The sequence below is a fragment of the Hylobates moloch genome, unplaced genomic scaffold, assembly GCF_009828535.3.
Source record: "Hylobates moloch isolate HMO894 unplaced genomic scaffold, HMol_V3 SCAFFOLD_4, whole genome shotgun sequence".
NCBI classification, from domain to species: Eukaryota; Metazoa; Chordata; class Mammalia; order Primates; family Hylobatidae; genus Hylobates; species Hylobates moloch.
The window spans coordinates 28,430,960-28,449,812 of record NW_026652279.1 but is presented as its reverse complement, the minus strand read 5'-3'; the positions used below and the strand labels follow the sequence as shown (position 1 = coordinate 28,449,812).

Below are 18,853 nucleotides of genomic sequence, written 5' to 3'. Positions count from 1 at the left end.
GCCCGCCACCACGCCCGGCTAATTTTTTGTATTTTTTTTTTAGTAGAGACGGGGTTTCACCGTGGTCTCGATCTCCCGACCTCGTGATCCGCCCACCTCGGCCTCCCAAAGTGCTGGGATTACAAGCGTGAGCCACCGCGCCCGGCCCAGTTCAGTGTATTCTGACAAATGATAGATTAACCACTGCATACAGCTATCAAGATATAGAACATTTCCATGACACCAGAACATGGTCTTGTGCTCCCCCTCAGTCGGTCCCCACTTGTCCCCAGATGACAACTGATCTGACATCATAAGCCATAGATTAGACTATTCTAGAACATATCACATAAATGATATGCTAGGGTATATACTTGTTTGTGTTTGGCTTCTTTTGCTCAGCATAATGCTTTTGAGGTTCATTCATATTGATAAGTATCAATAATACATTCCATTCGTGGTATAATTATACTACAATTTATTTATCAATTCTCCTGTTGATGGTGATTTGGGCTGTTTTGAATAAAGTTGCTATGGACACTTTTGTATAAGTATTTTCATGTATATATGTTTTCATTTCTCTTAGGTAAAGATCTAAAAGTACAATTTCTGGGTCACAAGGTAGGCATATGTTAAATTTCATGAGAAACAGCCAGATTTCCAAAGTAGTTATTTTACCAGCAATGTATAAGTGTTTTGGTTGCTCTACACCCTGACAACATTTAGCATTGTCAGTCTTCTTAATCTTAGCCATTTTAGTAGGTGTATAGTGATATATCTCTCTGGTTTTAATTTGTATTTCCTGATGACTATTGACGTTGAGCATTTTCAGATGTTCAATGGCCATTCATAGATCTTCACCATAAATTAAGTACCTGTTCAAGCTTTTTTCCCCTTAAAAAAAAGTTGGTTTGTGTGTCTTGAGTGGTAGGAGTTGTTTATCTTGAGTATTCTGGATAAGAGGACTGCACATGTCTTCTCAGTTTGGCTAGTTTTTTCCTTCTTTGAAAGGCATCTTCTGAGAAGCAGAAGTTTTAAATTTTTATAAAGTCAACTAAGTTACCATTTTTTGTTTGTAGTATTTACTAAGTCCTAAGAAATCTTTATCACAAGACCACTAAGATGCTTTCCCCTCGAAACTTTATAGGGGCCATTCTGGGTATCACTTAAGGGCTCAGAGTATTCAATGAGGTCTCTCCACTCTGTATACAGAACTCCAGTGTCTCCCAGCTCTTGTGAACTCTGGAATCTCCATTCTGCTCATAGCTCTCTGGTGGTGTGTTTTTGCCTGGTCTGACAGAGTCGTGCTGTTTGAGTACACACAGCTCACTATTCAGTCAAAGACTCAAGGTGCTACCGAGGCACTCCTGTGCGCAGCTCCCTCATTTCTGGTACTATGTCCTGCAAATTCCAGCCACCTCAGCTGCTCTGAACTCTGGTTGTTTCTTCAGCTCACCGAGACCAAGAGTATCTCCCTGGGCTCCGACGGGCTATGGCATGGGCCAGAAAGTGCCTTCATGTAGTAAGCTGGGACAAATCTTTCCTTCCCTCTGTCTGGGACCACAGTCTTTCACTACCTATGACCACAGTCTTTCACTACCTACTGTTCACTGTCTGAAAAGAGTCATTTTACGTATTTTGTCCCAGTGTGTAATTGTTTATGGTGGCAGAGCTAGTCCAGCATCCACTATTCATCAGGGTTGAAGCAGATATCCAAATTTGGGTTTTAAAACCCCAAGTGTGGCTCCATAATCCAACATCTTTTTTTTTTTTTTTTTTTTTTTTTTTTTTTTTGGTGAGACAGAGTCTCGCTCTGTCACCAGGCTGGAGTGCAGTGGCGTGATCTCGGCTCACTGCAACCTCTGACTCCTGGGTTCAAGCGATTCTCCTGCCTCGGCCTCCCAAGTAGCTGAGACTACAGGTGTGCGCCACCACGCCCAGCTAATTTTTGTATTTTTAGTAGAGACGGGGTTTCACCATGTTGGCCAGGATGGGTCTCAATCTCTTGACTTTGTGATCCACCCGCCTCAGCCTCCCAAAGCACTGGGATTACAGGCGTGAGCAACTGCACCCGGCCTCATAATCCGACATCTTACTGCCTTAAATAGCTATTCGATTTATAAAAGATCAGTTGTTTTCTTACTCAATTTACTCTTCCCCAGGATCAGGTGTGGTATTTGTAGCAGAGCAGTTCTTTTCATGTAATTTTATCATAGCTTTTTTAAAGGCACCTGGAAAGGGTCAATGTGACACCTATGTCCTGAAGTAGAAGAGAAGGAATTAGTGAAAGAATATCATGCAGATAAAATGCAAGGGTTTCTTATGAGCTGACATTTGACATACTGGAAGGTCTGGGGCCAGAATACGGTTAGTCTGGGATAAATATATTTTAGAGCAAAAAACAAAAGTCAAACTCTCTAGTTCTGAGGGAGTGTTTAAGGTTTTTCAGGCCAGCTATCCAGTGAAACCACCCTGTCCTTGAGGTCTGTCACCCAGGAGAAGCAGGGTAAAGGGTACTCATGACCTCCTGGTACACTTCTTTGTATTTCCTGTGTTAGTCCATTTCACACTGCTATAAAGGAATATTTGAGGCAATTAAATGAAAAGAGGTTTATTTGGCTTATGGCTCTCCAGGTTGTATGAGAAGTATAGTGCTGGCATCTGCTTCTGATGAGGGAAGCTTCCACTCATGGTGAAAGGCGAAGGGGGATCAGATGCATCACGTGGCAAGGGAGGGAACAAGAGAGATGCCAGGCTCTTTCAAACAACTAGCTCTCACTCACGTGAACTAAGAGGTCGAGAACTCACTCATTAATGTGGAGAGGGCACCAAGCCATTCATGAGGGATCCACCTCCATGACCCAAACACCTCCCACCAGGCCCCACCTCCAACAGTGAGGATCACAGTTCAACATGAGATTTGGATAGGACAAACATCCAAATCAAATCACTTCCTATGAATTTACGATTTCAAAATTTAAACTTTTTCTTTTTTCTTTTTCTTTTTTTTTTTTTTTTTGAGACAGAGTCTCGCTCTGTTGCCAGGCTGGAGTGCAGTGGTGCAATCTCGGCTTACTGCAACCTCCGCCTCCCAGTTCAAATGATTCTCCTGCCTCAGCCTCCTGAGTAGCTAGGACTACAGGTGCATGCCGCCACGCCCAGCTAATTTTTGTATTTTTAGTAGAGACAGGGTTTCACCATATTGGCCAGGATGGTCTCGATCTCTCGACCTCGTGATCCGCCCACCTCAGCCTCCCAAAGTGCTGGGATTACAGGCATCAGCCACTGCGCCCGGCCCAAAATTTAAACATTTTTAAAGGGTCTATCACCCATTATTTTTTTCTTTTCCAAGTCAAATGTCACTCGACTTCAAGCACTGAGATTAGAATCTTGAAATAACTTAACAAGTAAGGAATACCCCAAATTAGATAACAATGCATTAATAAAACCAATCTTTCTAACTTTTCCAGGTAACCAAATATCTAGGAAGTCTGCATTTAACACAGTTCTTACCTTCAAAAGGCCAATTTTCTTCCCTGGAATGCTCCTCCTGGCCCCTGGTCTTTCCCACCACTCTCTGGTCCTTGCCTCCCTCCCCAGGACCCCTTCTGATCAATTCCTTCAGAGCTCGGACCAAATGTTACTTCCTTAAGAAGGCTTTCCCTGGCACATGCCCCACACTTGTCCAGGTCCTGCTCTTCTATATTTCTTGAGCAATGTCTACTTATCCTTTTTAGCATTTACCATTTCAATTATAATTCAATAAAATATAAGCTCTATGAGGGCAGAACCATGTCTTATTTACTTAGGTCAAGCCTTTTCTCCATGGCCTGGTAGAAGGAAAGGGATGAATAAGTATCTGTTGAATGAAGAAACTATACTAAATCCAATAAGATACCATCTCACACAAGTTAGAATGGTGATCATTAAAAAGTCAGGAAACAACAGGTGCTAGAGAGGATGTGGAGAAATAGGAACACTTTTACACTGTTGGTGGGACTGTAAACTAGTTCAACCATTGTGGAAGACAGTGTAGCGATTCCTCAAGGATCTAGAACTAGAAATACTATTTGACCCAACCATTCCATTACTGGGTATATACCCACAGGATTATAAATCATGCTGCTATAAATACACATGCACATGTATGTTTATTGCGGCACTATTCACAATAGCAAAGATTTGGAACCAACCCAAATGTCCATCAATGATAGACTGGATTAAGAAAATGTGGCACGTATACACCATGGAATACTATGCAGCCACAAAGAAGAATGAGTTCATGTCCTTTGTAGGAACATGGATGAAGCTGGAAACCATCATTCTGAGCAAACTATTGCAAGGACAGAAAACCAAACACAGCATGTTCTCCCTCATAGGTGGGAATTAAACAATGAGAACACTTGGACACAGGATGGGGAACATCACACACCAGGGCCTGTCGTGGGGTGGAGGGAGGGGGGAGGGATAGCATTAGGATATATACCTAATGTAAATGACGAGTTAATGGGTGCAGCACACCAACATGGCACATGTATACATATGTAACAAACCTGCACGTTGTGCACATGTACCCTAGAACTTAAAGCATAATAAAAAAAAAAAAGAAACTATACTAAATCAGGCATATAAGGAAAGCCCCTTAAGGCTGGCTAACCAATAAGTTAAATAGTTTTGCAAGTATTTTTCATGAATGTGATGAATTACACTAGTACTTTGATGGGTTGTGTATATTATCTACTATCATTTATAAGGCATGAAGGATAAAAGTATAAAAGACTTGGACCGTGGCCCAGGGGACTTAATAATCCAACAGGCAAAGCAGAGTAATGCAATGTAAGTGTGAAGGAAGAGGCTCGATGCCGGGGGGCTCTTTCCAAGAACAGTTGGACTTGCTCTCTCAGGCCCAGCATGGCGGCCCTTGCTCCCACCTCAGCCTTCTCTTCCTCCTTATCTTCCTTGACTTCTATGTTGCAGCCACCCTGGTTTTCTTTCAGTTCCACAAAAGCACCATGCTCATCCTACTTCAGGCATTTGCACAGACAGCTCTGCTACCCTCAATCTAGCTAACTCTCACTCATTCTTCAGGGTTTGTTTCTTCAAGTCTTCCCAGTCCACCCCTCATCTAGGTCAGGCCTACCTGTTATATATTCTCATGGCAACTGAGCTCCTGCTTCCTGCATGTATTACAATGATAAGTATTTGTGAAACTATTTGTTAATGACCATCCCCCACTAGATTTTAAGCTCCACATGTCTGTCTAGTTCCCCTGTCCCTGGAACACAGGAGGTCTTAAATACACTACCTGACATGCAAGTAAGTAATAGAGCAACTAAACAAATAAACAGTGGGAAGGGGGAATTGTATTGGGTCACTGACAATGACTAGGATTTGGGTAAACAAAAATTTCAGGCATCTAATAACTGACAGAGCTCAGGTTCAAAGCCAGGTCTGTCTGGGTCCTAAAGGGAGTTCATAATACTCTCCAATGATAGATTGGATTATTCCTTTTTTTTTTTTTTCTGTGCTAGGGTCTCACTAGGTTGCCCCGGCTGGTCTCAAACTTCTGGCCTTAAGCGATCTCCTCCCACTTCAGCCTCCCAAAGCACTGGGTTTCCAAGCTTCAGCCACTGTGCGCAGCCTAGACTGGATTATTCTTCCCAACTAGGCACCTCCTCCCTTTAGTAATATTATATATTCTCACTCTTTGCAACATGACCTTTGCAAGACCTCCTACCAGGAAGAGTACATTGACTAATGTCATTGACTTTGGGCTTGGTCCTGTGACTTGCTTGGGTAACAGAAATGGAAGACATCGCACTGTACCATTGTTGAGCTAAGACTTTAAGGCATAATAATCACCAACCCTTTTAAGCTTAAACCTTCTACCATAGGAAGAGGAGGACCCAAATGACTGTTCCTCCTTTAGCCCAGATTTTGAAAATAACACATACTATGGACTGGAACCTGACTCAAAGTTATGTGGCTTACTGAGTAAGTTCAGCCTAGTGACATAGCTGAACCACAGCCAACCTGCACACCCATGAACATGAAATAAATGTTTGCAATTGTAAGCCACTGAGATTTTGGGATTGCGTGATATGCAATATTGTCACGGCAGAAATCTAACTAATATGCCTCCCTCAATGACAGGGTTGCAACTTATTCTTGTTTTTTTCAGCATTTAGCACATAGCTGGCTACATAGTGGGTGGTCAATTAATACTGTTAAACCCAGTAAATGATGTTCCTCAGGGACTCTAGTGAAATGGACGAAAACACTAACAATGCTTCTAAAGCAAAGATTTTTAAAATGGATGAATCTAATACAAAGTGACTAAAGAGAGAAACTTTGAGAAAGTGGGTTTGTTTGTTTGTTTGTTTGTTTGTTTTGTTAGGACTGAGAACCTCTTCTGGCACTTTAAGTATAAGCAAATGCTTTGGAGACACCTAATCTAACTCCTGTCAGATAAAATGATTAAGTTTTCAAGAGGCAGGATATCATTTGCTGGTTGACCTTAAAGAAAGAAAACTGTCAAAATTTTAAATGAAAGGAGCTGAATAACTTTTCTCTTGTTATCTGGTATTTCTAATAATTTAACTCAAAAACCAGAAGCAGCTAGAAAAAAAAGCTAAACTTTCAGCCCAGTCTTTCTTCTGCATGAAGACTTGCATTCATAAACCTGTACTAAGTAACTACCAAGCATCCTGGTGATGGAGGAAAAATAACACCTTAGATCTGAGCCACTGTAAATCTCTTTGGAACCAGGCAGGATATAAAAATATATATACTCCTAAATTCCTCAACTTAAACTCATAATGCTTTGCAACTTACAAAACATTTATTCATACATTCCTCATTTCGTTTTCACAAGAATATGTGAGACAGATTATTTATTATTATTATTATTTAGACAGGGTTTTGCTTTGTCACCGAGGCTTGAGTGCAATGACATGATCACAGCTCAAAATCTGCAGCCTTGACCTCCCAGGCTCAAGCAATCCTTTTGTTTCAGCCACTAGTGTAGCTGGGACTACAGATGCACACCACCACCAAACCTGGCTAATTTTATTTTAAAGAGATAGGGTCTCACTATGTTGCCCAGGCTGGTCTCAAACTCCTCGGCTCAAGTAAGCCTCCTGCCTTAGCCGCCTAAAGTGCCAGTGAGAGGTGAAACCAGCTGGACTTCCTGGGTCGAGTGGGGACTTGGAGAACTTTTCTGTCTAGCTAGAGGATTGTAAATGCACCAATCAGCACTCTGTAAAAACGCACCAGTCAGCGCTCTTTGTCTAGCCAAAGGATTGTAAACGCACCAATCAGCACTCTGTAAAAACACACCAATCAGCACTCTGTGTCTAGCTAGAGGATTGTAAACACACCAATCAGCACTCTGTAAAAACTCACCAGTCAGCGCTGTGTCTAGCAGGAGGATTGTAAACGCACCAATCAGCACTCTGTAAAAACATACCAAGCAGCGCTCTATGTCTAGCTAAAGGATTGTAAATGCACCCATCAGCACTCTGTAAAAAGGCACCAGTCAGCACTCTGTGTCTACCTAAAGGTTTGTAAATGCACCAATCAGCACTCTGTAAAACGGACCAATCAGCACCCTGTAAAATGGACCAATCAGTAGGATGTGGGCGGGGACAAATAAGGGAATAAAAACTGGCCACCCCAGCCAGCAGTGGCAATCTGCTCGGGTCCCCTTCCACGCTGTGGAAGCTTTGTTCTTTCGCTCTTCACAATAAATCTTGCTGCTGCTCACTCTTTGGGTCCGCACCACCTTTAAGAGCTGTAACACGCGAAGGTCCGTGGCTTCATTCTTGAAGTCAGTGAGACTACGAACCCACCAAACTCCACACACATCTGAAGGAACAAACTCCAGACACATCATCTTTAAGAGCTGTAACACTCACTGCGAAGGTCTGCAGCTTCATTCTTGAAGTCAGCAAGACCAAGAACCCACCGGAAGGAACCCCATGAACCTACTGGAAGGAAGAAACTCCAGACACATCTGAAGGAACAAACTCCGGACACACCATCTTTAAGAGCTGTAACACTCACCACGAAGGTCCACAGCTTCATTCTTGAAGTCAGCAAGACCAAGAACCCACCGAAGGAACCAACTCCGGACACACTGGGATTGCAGGTATGAGCCACCATGCCTGGCCTGGCCTGGTTATGTTTTTTTTTTTTTTTTTTGAGACAGAGTCTCGCTCTGTCACCCAGGCTGGAGTGCAGTGGCGCGATCTCGGCTCACTGCAAGCTCCGCCTCCCGGGTTCACGCCATTCTCCTGCCTCAGCCTCTCCGAGTAGCTGGGACTACAGGCGCCCGCCACCACGCCCAGCTAATTTTTTGTATTTTTAGTAGAGACGGGGTTTCACCGTGGTCTCGATCTCCTGACCTCGTGATCCGCCTGCCTCGGCCTCCCAAAGTGCTGGGATTACAAGCGTGAGCCACCGCGCCCGGCCCTGGTTATGTTTTTTTATCCCTCTCTGAGATGAGGAAACAAAGGGGCTCAGCCACTGTTTCACACAGCGAGTGGCTGGTAGAAAGTGACAGATATCTGTCTTTCTTCAATGCCACAGGGCCTCATTTCCCAAGACTTAAACATTTATAGATATAACAGAAAACCTCTGCAAAAGCATCAACATACCACACCAGGGAATATTTTCTGGAGCCGGTCTGCTGCAGCCAGAGCCTTGGGCTTACCACCTCCTAGGCAATCTTCAAACTCATAGAGAGGCTGCCTCACAGGATTGGAGTAGGAGATCTTGGCATTGTCCACAAATGTGATGTGTCTCACGCCCCAACCCTGTGTGGAAACAGGAGATCATGCTGTGTTTCTGATGAACATTTCACAGTGTGCTGTCTCTTGAAATCTCAAAAAGAATATTGGTTTGGAGAAGCTTGAGAACCTCAAAACACAAGAAACTTCAGAAACTGAATTGTGCAAATTCAGGTTACGATAAACAGAATGTTGACTTTCCTTAAAAAACAACATAATTATATACTCAGTGCCTGGTTTCCTGTAATGAGACTAAAAAATGTCAAGTGGGACAGACTAGTAATTCATTATTTTTGACAGTGTCACCAAAGATTTGGAGGTGAATCCCATAAGAATTGTCTGTTGTTGTTTTAAAAAGATTAGCAATAGCCCCTAAATGTCCTTGATTTCCCTTAATGAATAATTAAGTATAAATAACAACTGCTCTTGAAGCTCATTTAAAGCCTGAATGAACTCCTCCAAAAAATGACTCACAAATTATTTCCCACTGTATGATATTTTAGAACATTTTGTACCATTTCTTCAAGAGGCAAAGCCTTATTAATAATCTGGAATTTAGGGAACAAGTCTATATTCTTAGAAATAGTTTTCACTGGGCCGGGCGCGGTGGCTCACGCTTGTAATCCCAGCACTTTGGGAGGCCGAGGCGGGCGGATCACGAGGTCAGGAGATTGAGACCACGATGAAACCCCGTCTCTACTAAAAATACAAAAAAATTAGCCGGGCGTGGTGGCGGGCGCCTGTAGTCCCAGCTACTCGGAGAGGCTGAGGCAGGAGAATGGCGTGAACCCGGGAGGCAGAGCTTGCAGTGAGCCGAGATCGCGCCACTGCACTCCAGCCTGGGTGACAGAGCGAGACTCTGTCTCAAAAAAAAAAAAAAAAAGAAAAGAAATAGTTTTCACTGTTTTATAGGCTTCAATTATGTCTCCTATAACAGTTTTATAAAACCATATGATTTTAAAGGTAGATGGGATCTCTAAAATCCTTAGTCCAATTACTTTGTTTTATAGATATGGAAACTGATGCCCAGGAAAGATAAGTGATTTGCCTAAGGGATACATCTGGTTAATGGTAGGAATGAATGAGTTCTCCAGAAGTGCAACCAAATGAAGTTGCCTACTTCTTGGGGTAGGGTACGGTGGGTATATTTTAGTAGATCATAAATAAGCATACTGACCCATACTGACCTAAGAGATGTCCTGCCATGACTGGCTACAAGGCCAAGATTCTGCTCTCTCTTATTTCAGTATCTTTCCATTAGAAACTGAGAGACTCAATTAGATTGAAGGTTTCAGAGATCCAGCCAACAAGGACCCAAGATTCGTTTTCCGTGTTGAGAACGACAGGCCAGAATCTGCCTTTCATAAGCATAGGTTAGACTGGCTGTTTTGAAGCCCACTGGTAACCTTCTGGTCTACCCACCCAGTTTTGTAAATTATTTTCATCATCTAAGCAACCTACCATGGAGGGAGAATAAAGTCACTTGTACTTGCTTTGGGAATGTTTATTTCTGAAGTATTTTTGCATTCCTTAAAGCAACTGATGAGTGGATAGCAAGGAAGGCAGTCTGGGAACGTGCTGGGTAGTGGGAAGAAAGCCAGATACATTACAAACATGCCATAGGTTAGTCACATGCAGGTGTATTTGCACACACTTAACTTTTGGTTTCCTGGAATGCTACACAGTTTAAATGGCTAATCTGCAAAGATTAAAGAAAATCACAATACTCAATGCTGGTGAGGATGTTGTAGGGAGAAAATCATTCTACTGATTGAGAATGTTAAAGTGGTCTAATCTTTCTGGAAAGCAATTTGGCAGAGTGTTTCTAGAATCTTCAGAATACCCATATCCTATGACCTATTTCCAGCAATTTATCCTAAGAAATAATCTGACATACTGACCAAGATGCAGTCACAAAGATGTTCTTTGCAGCCCAATTTACAATTGTAAAAAACTGGAAACAATGTTAATGCTGAACATTAGGAGAAGGGTTCAGTAAGTTATGTTTCATCATATCAGAAGGCATATTCTACAGTCATAAAGCTTTAGCAGACATTGCAGTGAACTCATGCAGTCCCGACTACTCAGGAGGCCAAGGTGGGAAGATCACAAGATCCAGTCCAGCCTGGGCAACAAAGCCAGATCCCGTCTCAAAAAATAAAAAGAAGGCCTCATAGACAGGCATCATTTTTAATGACATGTTAATTGGTAACAGCAAAGGACATTATTACATATCTAATAAAATGTCAAAATACATATTAAACACTGAAATGTGACAAGTGAAAAAGCGGTAGGAAAATGAGTGTCTTCTTTCCTGCTTTATGACTTTTATATTTTCTATAATGGCTTTATGTTCACTTTGCAATTTTGAAAAATGTTTGGAAAATCTAAGCATCTAAAAATTCTAGAACCTAGAAAAAGATAGGAAAATAAAATTCCACAGAAGGAGGAAAAAATTAATAAAGATAAAAGTAGATATTTACAAATCTGAAAGCAAAATGAGACAGAAAACAAAAATTATAGAATAAATAATGCTCCAAAAAAACTGATAAATAGACAAGCCACTCTAGCAAGGCTAAATATGAGGAAAAAAAAGAGAAAACACAAATATACAACATTAGGAATATGAAAAGATTTTTTAAAAGATAAAAGGAAGATTTAAAAAATAAGAGAATACCGTATGTATTTTATATCAATTAATTTTTAAAGCTAGAAAAGCAGTACAAAATCTAAAAAGGTGAGTCAACACAGAAACATCTGTAAAAGTTTACAAAGATTCCCACCACCCCTACTGCCCCAACCAACAAAATTCTTTTTTTTTTTTTTTTTGAGACAGAGTCTTGCTCTGTCGCCCAGGCTGGAGTGCAGTGGCGCTATCTCCACTCACTGCAACCTCCACCTCCTGGGCTCACGCCATTCTCCTGCCTCAGCCTCCTGAGTAGCTGGGACCACAGGCGCCCGCCACCACGCCCAGCTAATTTTTTTGTATTTTTAGTAGAGACGGGGTTTCAACCGTGTTCTCCAGGATGGTCTCCATCTCCTGACCTCGTGATCCGCCCTCCTCAGCCTCCCAAAGTGCTGGGATTACAGGCATGAGCCACCGTGCCCAGCCCAACAAAATTCTTAAATGCATCAGGCCCAGACGGATTTATAACTGAATTTTACCTAACCATCAAGAAACAGATAATTCATTTATTTAAACTGTTCTGGAGCTTAGAAAAAGGCAGAACGTCTTAGGTTTATTTTATAAAGCTAGCATAATGTAGCTATAAAATATACAAAGATAGAACAAGGAATAACATGACTATAAACCAATTTGACTTATGAAGTGAGATGTAAAATTTATTGATTAATTGATCAGTTGATTGAGACAGTGTCTTGCTTTGTCACCCAGGCTGGAGAGCAGTGGCACGATCTTGGCTCACTACAGCCTCAACCTCCTGGTCTGAGGCAATCCTCCCACCTCAGCTCCCGAGCAGCTGCAACTACAGGCACGCGCCACCACAGCCTGGCTAATTTTTGTATTTTTTTTTGTAGAGATGGGGTTTCGCCATGTTGTCCAGGCTGGTCTCGAACTCCTGAGCTCAAACGATCTGCCCACCTTGGCCTCCCAAACTGCTGGGATTGTAGGTGTGAGCCACCGTGCCCGGCCGAGATGTAACATTTAAACAAAACCTTACTAATTGAATTCAAGAGTATATGAGAAGAATAAGATACCACGTACAAATAGGGTTTATTCTAGGAATGCTCAACATTAGAATACTTTGTCTTGATAAACGTAGTTGATAAAGCTCGACATTTCTGATATAAACGTGCAGAAACAGAAATCAGCTTCTTTAAATTATAAAGAACACTTACCAGAAACCAACATCAAAATTAAAGGTAAAAACAAGAGGCACTCTCATTAAAGTCAGCAATAAAACAAAGATATCAACTCTAACTGCCATTCTTCTACATTACTGTGGAGTTCTAGCCAATCTTATAAGACAAGGAAAAAAAAGATATAAGTGTTGGTGAGGAATACTATTAAGCTACAAAAGAATCAAAAAACTCTTAGAACTAAGAGAGTTTAGAAAGATGGCTAAAGATAAATATGCAAAATTCACTATTTTTCCTACATCCCAGTAATAGTCAACTGGAAAGTTTAATGGGAGAAAATATCTCTAAAGGAAAAAACATCATTAAATATGTAGAAATACCATATTTAAACTCAATTAGATACATGCAAGGCCTATATAAAGAAAATGCTACTGAAAGACAAAATGATCTAACTAAGAGATACACCATGCTCCCAGAACTAAGGATTAATGTCATAAAAATACATCAATCCCTTCTAATTTATCTATAAATTCATTGTAATTTCAACTAAAACAGTGAGTATGAATATAGGAATAAAAAATAGATCAATGAGTCAAAATAGAGAATCCATAAAGAGACTCAGGTATATAAGGGGGTTTAGCATTTGATAAAGACAGAAAAATGATGATTTAGATTACTGAATAAATGCCATTAAAACAACTAACAATCCATTTTGTGCAAAAGTAGCTAGATCTTTACCCCTTACCATGTAACCAAAAAACTTCCACATTCATAAAGCTCTAACATAAAAACAAGAGTTCCATAAGCCACAAAGGAAAAGACTGATACATATAATAACATAAAGCTGAAAAAAACTTTTATATGGCTAAAGACACCTTAGATAAACTGTGAAAAATATTTGCATCATATTATAGAAAAAAGGTTAATTGCCCCAATAAAAAGAACTCTAAATCAATAAAAGACACAACCCAAAGAACATGAATAAAAGAAATAAAACTCACAAAAGAAATAAAATTAAACTCACCCTTGCTAATTAAAGAAACGCAAATTCAAACAATAAATGTTACTTAACTGACTGAGATTTCAAAAGTTGATATATCCAATTTTGGCAAGAGCGTGGAAAAAAGTTCTGTGTCTTATATGTGTAACATTTTTAGAAGGCAATTTCGTTTGAAAAAAATTTTTGGCTAGGCATGGTGGCTCACAACAGGTGTTTACAGAAACCCAGCACTTTGGGAGGCCAAGGCAGGCAGATCACTTGAGGGCAAGAGTTCAAGACCAGCCTGGACAACATGGCAAAACCCCATCTCTACTAAAAATACAAAAATTAGCCAAGTGTAATGGTGCACACCTGTAGTCCCAGCTACTCGGGAATTTGAGGCAGGAGAATCACTGAACTCAGGAGGCGGAGGTTGCAGTGAGCTTAGATCATGCCACTGCACTCCAGCCTGGGTGACGGAGTGAGACTTTGTCTCAAAAAAAAAAAAAAAAAATTAATGACAAACAAATATATAAAATATTGACATTCAAATTCTATACTCTCTCTAACATAGCAATTCTATGTCTAGGGCTTTTTTTCCTAAAAAGAAATCCTATGGATATATAAACATACAAGTATAAGAATGTTCTCTAATAGAGAACAGTATCTAATGGAAAAAAATAGAAAGTAATCTGAAATTGATTAAATAAAGAACACAGTCATACAACAAAATACCACATATACATACTATGGAAACACAGAAAGGTAGCCACAGTCATTTTTCTATCTAGTTAAAAATAAAAACCTGTTATAGATAGTATGCTATGATCTAATCTTTATAAATATAAATAAATATCGGCAAAGATAAAGATTTCTCTATATTTAGATATGTCTACAATAACATCTGGGAAAAAGACTGCATACTAATCTACAAAGTCTGCTTAATAGGAAATGGGACTTGCGATGGGTGTGGAGGACTTTCTGTTTCTATCTGATAATAAAAGCTTGTATTTCTTTTACACTTCAAAAGATAAGAAAAGGAAAAAGGAAGGGAGGGAGAGATGGAGGGGATGGGGAGCTGGGAGATGGAAGGCAATCACGAAGAGTAAAACAAGAACAGAAGCTACAACTTCAAAGGTGCCATTTGCACCCCCCACCTCCGACTTACCATCAACGTCCTAGCTACATTGCAACCCAAGGTGCCGGCTCCAAGCAGCAGACATTTGACAGACACAACCCTGTCCAAGTCTAAAGTAGGAACCAATCTCCAACACATCAGTTTGAGATTTAGATCCACTGATGACTCAGCTAACCTAGAAAAGGAGAGATTTACTTATTCAGTCACTCCTTTGTGCAGTAATCTTGTTCTGAAAGATTTCAAGTGGCTATGCGAGAAAATAAGAAATAATAAGGAAATTGGGATCAAAGGAAAAAGAAAATGAAGCTGGAGGGTAAGCAGGGAGGAGAAAGCTTCCCACCCAGCAGCATGCTGTTGGAGTCCTCTGCAACAAGGGGGCCACAAATTTGATACTGAGTTCCAGCAGCCAAGGTGAAAAGGAAAGAGCATGACCAGTTATAGGAATCATGGTGTCCATGAATAAAAACATACCATCTGATTAAAAGGGAAGTTTTTCCTAGTACTGAAAACAGAAATTTCTCCCATTTCTCCTTAATAAAGAGTGTGCTCAGGCCAGGCACAGTGGCTCACACCTGTAATCCCAGCACTTTGGGAGGCCAAAGCAAGCAGATCACCTGAGGTCAGGAGTTGGAGACCAGCCTAGCCAACATGGTAAAACCCTGTCTCTACTAAAATTACAAAAATTAGCTGGGTGTGGTGGTAGGCGCCTGTAATCCCAGCTACTCAGGAGGCTGAGGCAGGAGATTCGCTTGAACCCGGGAGGCAGAGGTTGCAGTGAGCCGAGATCATGCCACTGCACTCCAGCCTGGGCAACAGGAGCGAAACTCTGTCTCAAAAAAAAAAGGGTGCACTCAGATTCGCTCTTAAACACAATACTGGTTTCCATGAAATAATTCTTCTAATATCCTTCCAGGTGGGCCAATAAGCGCTGAGCGTGGTGGCTCATGCCTGTAATCCCAGCACTTTGGGAGGCCGAGGCAGGTGGATCACGAGGTCAGGAGTTCGAGACCAGCCCAGGCAACACAGTGAAACCCTGTCTCTATAAAATACAAAAAATTAGCAGGGCATGGTGGTGTGTGCCTGTAATCCCAGCTACTCAGGAGGCTGAGGCAGGAGAATCACTTGAACCCAGGAGGCGGAGGTTGCAGTGAGCAGAGATCGCGCCATTGTATTCCAGCCTGCACGGAGCAAGACTCCGTCTGGGGCGGGGCGGGGGTTGAGGGGGAGTGGGCCAATAGGACCAAGCTAGAGGACAATGCATAAAGGACTGAAAGACAGTACAGGTACGCTGGAGGTCTGAGAGCATGAACTTGAAACAAAAACAAAATTTAGAATGTCTAGAACAGATGAACAGTGTGCCCTTCAGGATATGCATTGTTAATATTAATTCTCACAACCAAACTTCAATTAAAGAGCAGAATAACACGTGGCAGCATGACTGGCACCCCCTGGGCTGAATTACACAATGTTGTGTTGGCCTGACAGAACTCGGTTTGTGTCTTGGTTACAAAAAGCCCGACTGGAGAAAACAGCTTCCCAAATATACCTTTTAGGGTCCATACATTCACTGAGGTTCACCATCCTTGGTCCCATGCCTCCTTTCTGGTTCTTTTCCCATCCAACTGCTTTAGGACAATCTTAAGGCAAATAAAACACAAAGTTTAATGAAGGAGAGAAGAATAAAAACAAGCAGATCAAGCAGCGACCTTACATAAAAAAGATCGACATTCATAATGGCCCATGCATTGACAAGCTTTTGGTTTGCTTCTTTCTGAAAGAGACTTGAGGGCCTGAATTTCCATGGACTTGCCACAGTTGCCTCCCCATCTTTCTCAACTACTGGGAATCTTGTTTAGGGACCATCAAGCCCAAGCAATCTTCCTGTACAGGAGCTTCTGAAATAGCCCTCAACTCTGGCCCAAGGTGCCTCAACTTTCACTGTTATTGGAAGTTGATGAAAAAAAAGACAATCTTATCTGGGGTAGGTATAACCCCGTTGAGGCTTCTCTATCTAAGCAAGCCAAGCCAATGTAACTGCAGCACCCCTTCACTGAGGTTCCTATTGGGATTTGAACCTTTAAATTAAGTATGTCCCTTCTGTTGCCCATCCTTACCGTGTCCCTCTGCTCAGCCTTTCTGTCACTGCACCTGTGAGCAGATCACAGTCCAAGGTGACTATCATTTGATTAAGCTGCCCTTTCCTTTAAGCTCATCTTTATCCATTCAGAACTTTCCCTTCCCCGCTGCCCTCTTTTAATCCCTGCTATGGGAGCCTCTGTAACTCCAATTAACTCCAATTCTAGCAGTTCCCAAAGTGTGTCCTATTCAATAATCTCAGAGGATAAGGACCCTGTAGCTAAACAGACTTGAGAAATGCTTCTATACTTATATCTATCTTCTATATCCAGCCCCCACTACCACTCAAACCTGGCCATTCACATTGCACATGAGGGAGATAAAAGCTCTGAGAAACCTGCAGTACAGAACCCACGTGATTTGATTTGGCTTTGTGTTTCCCAAACTTACATGGCTCTCCATATCTCCCTTCATTTCCCTGTATACCAATTACAATCTCAAGGGACACATTCAGGGAAACATTGCTCTATTCTACTGTTGCAAAATTCTCTAAAACATCTCAATTGCTTTGCAGAACACACCGGCTACCTTCTCATGTTAATGAAAGCTTTGCTTGCCTTGGTGGAACCACAGCCTTGTAAATCTTACTAGTGGATCCCACTCTCTTGCGCTCCCTACATCTCAGGACCTCTGCTACTCCCCCTTTCTCACTGAATTCCCACTGCTCACAATAAAGCCTGAACTCCTAAGCAAGAAATTCACCCCACCACAGCCTACACTTCCAGCATCACCTCCACTGTCTGCCTTAAGCAACAGACTCTGCAGCAACAGAAACTCCTTGACTTGAAGTTAAGATGTACGGGACTGGGGGAATTTTAATTTTGTTTCTAATTATACGCTGGGTTTTTTTTTCCTTTTTTTTTTTTTTTTTTTTTTTTGAGACAGAGTCTTGCTCTGTCGCCCAGGCTGGAGTGCAGTGGCATGATTTTGGCTCACTGCAAGCTCCGCCTCCTGGGTTCATGGCATTCTCCTGCCTCAGCATCCCGAGTAGCTGGGAGTACAGGCGCCCACCAGCATGCCTGGCTAATTTTTTGTATTTTTAGTAGAGATGGTGCTTTACCGTGTTAGCCAGGATGGTCTTGATCTCCTGACCTCGTGATCCACCCGCCTCAGCCTCCCAAAGTGGTGGGATTACAGGCATGAGTTACCACGCCCGGTCTGTACACTGGTTTTCTTTGTCCATTCTCCTACTTTTGAATTTCTATCAAGATCGCAATTTTCCTCTCCTTGGGAAACTTTTCAGCTTTTGACATTTAAAAAAATAGTATTGCCCAATATAATTATTGGACCTAGAAGGTATTGATTTCCTTTACACGATCTTTTGTTTCTGGGATAGGATGGCCAATGAGAAACTATAGGGCCAATTATCCTTGAAAGCTAGTTGGGCCCCAGTTTGGCTGAGGGTATCATTCACAGCAAGAAGCCAGAAAACAAACGTCCTTCCCCCTTTTAAATCGGGCACTCTGATGTGGTATTTTTTAATGCCATGAAAAATTGAAACTGAAACAATAGAGTTTTCTTGTTTGAGACAGGGTCTTGCTATGTTGCTGAAGCTGGTCTTGAACTCCTGGGCTCAAGTGATCCTCCAGCTTCAGCCTCTGGAGCAGCTAGGATTACACGCATGAGCCACCATACCCAGTCAGATTTGAGTTTCATAAAGAGGTTAAGACTTCAGAATTGTTTTTCTGTGGGGAAAAAAAAGAGTTCCCAACTGCCATTAATTGATATTTTGTTTGATTTTATTACTACTCTTAGATTGAATTAAAAATGTGTCTCTTAACAGCAAAGACATGGAATCTGCTTAAATGCCCATCAATGACAGACTGGATAAAGAAAATGTGGTACACATACACCATGGAATACTATGCAGCCATAAAAAAGAACAAGATCACGTCTTTTGCAGGAACATGGATGGAGCTGGAGGCCATTATCCTTAGCAAACTAGTGCAGGAACAGAAAACCAAATACTGCATGTTCTCAGTTATAAGTAGGAGCTAAATGATGAGAACTCAT

At 41.6% G+C, this 18,853-nt stretch overlaps 1 protein-coding gene across 2 annotated transcripts in view; it reads right to left on the bottom strand.

Annotated features, from left to right (window-relative positions):
• ATG7 (autophagy related 7) overlaps window positions 1-18,853 on the bottom strand; it is a 279,143-nt gene that overhangs the window by 193,689 nt on the left and 66,601 nt on the right. For both annotated transcript variants that reach the window (XM_032149727.2, XM_032149726.2), the window contains exons 10-12: window positions 16,251-16,341; window positions 14,735-14,879; window positions 8,637-8,795 (exon numbers count right to left, since the gene is read on the bottom strand). In XM_032149727.2, coding sequence (XP_032005618.1) covers window positions 8,637-8,795; window positions 14,735-14,879; window positions 16,251-16,341 — 395 coding nt within the window. The remainder of the gene's footprint in view (window positions 1-8,636; window positions 8,796-14,734; window positions 14,880-16,250; window positions 16,342-18,853) is intronic.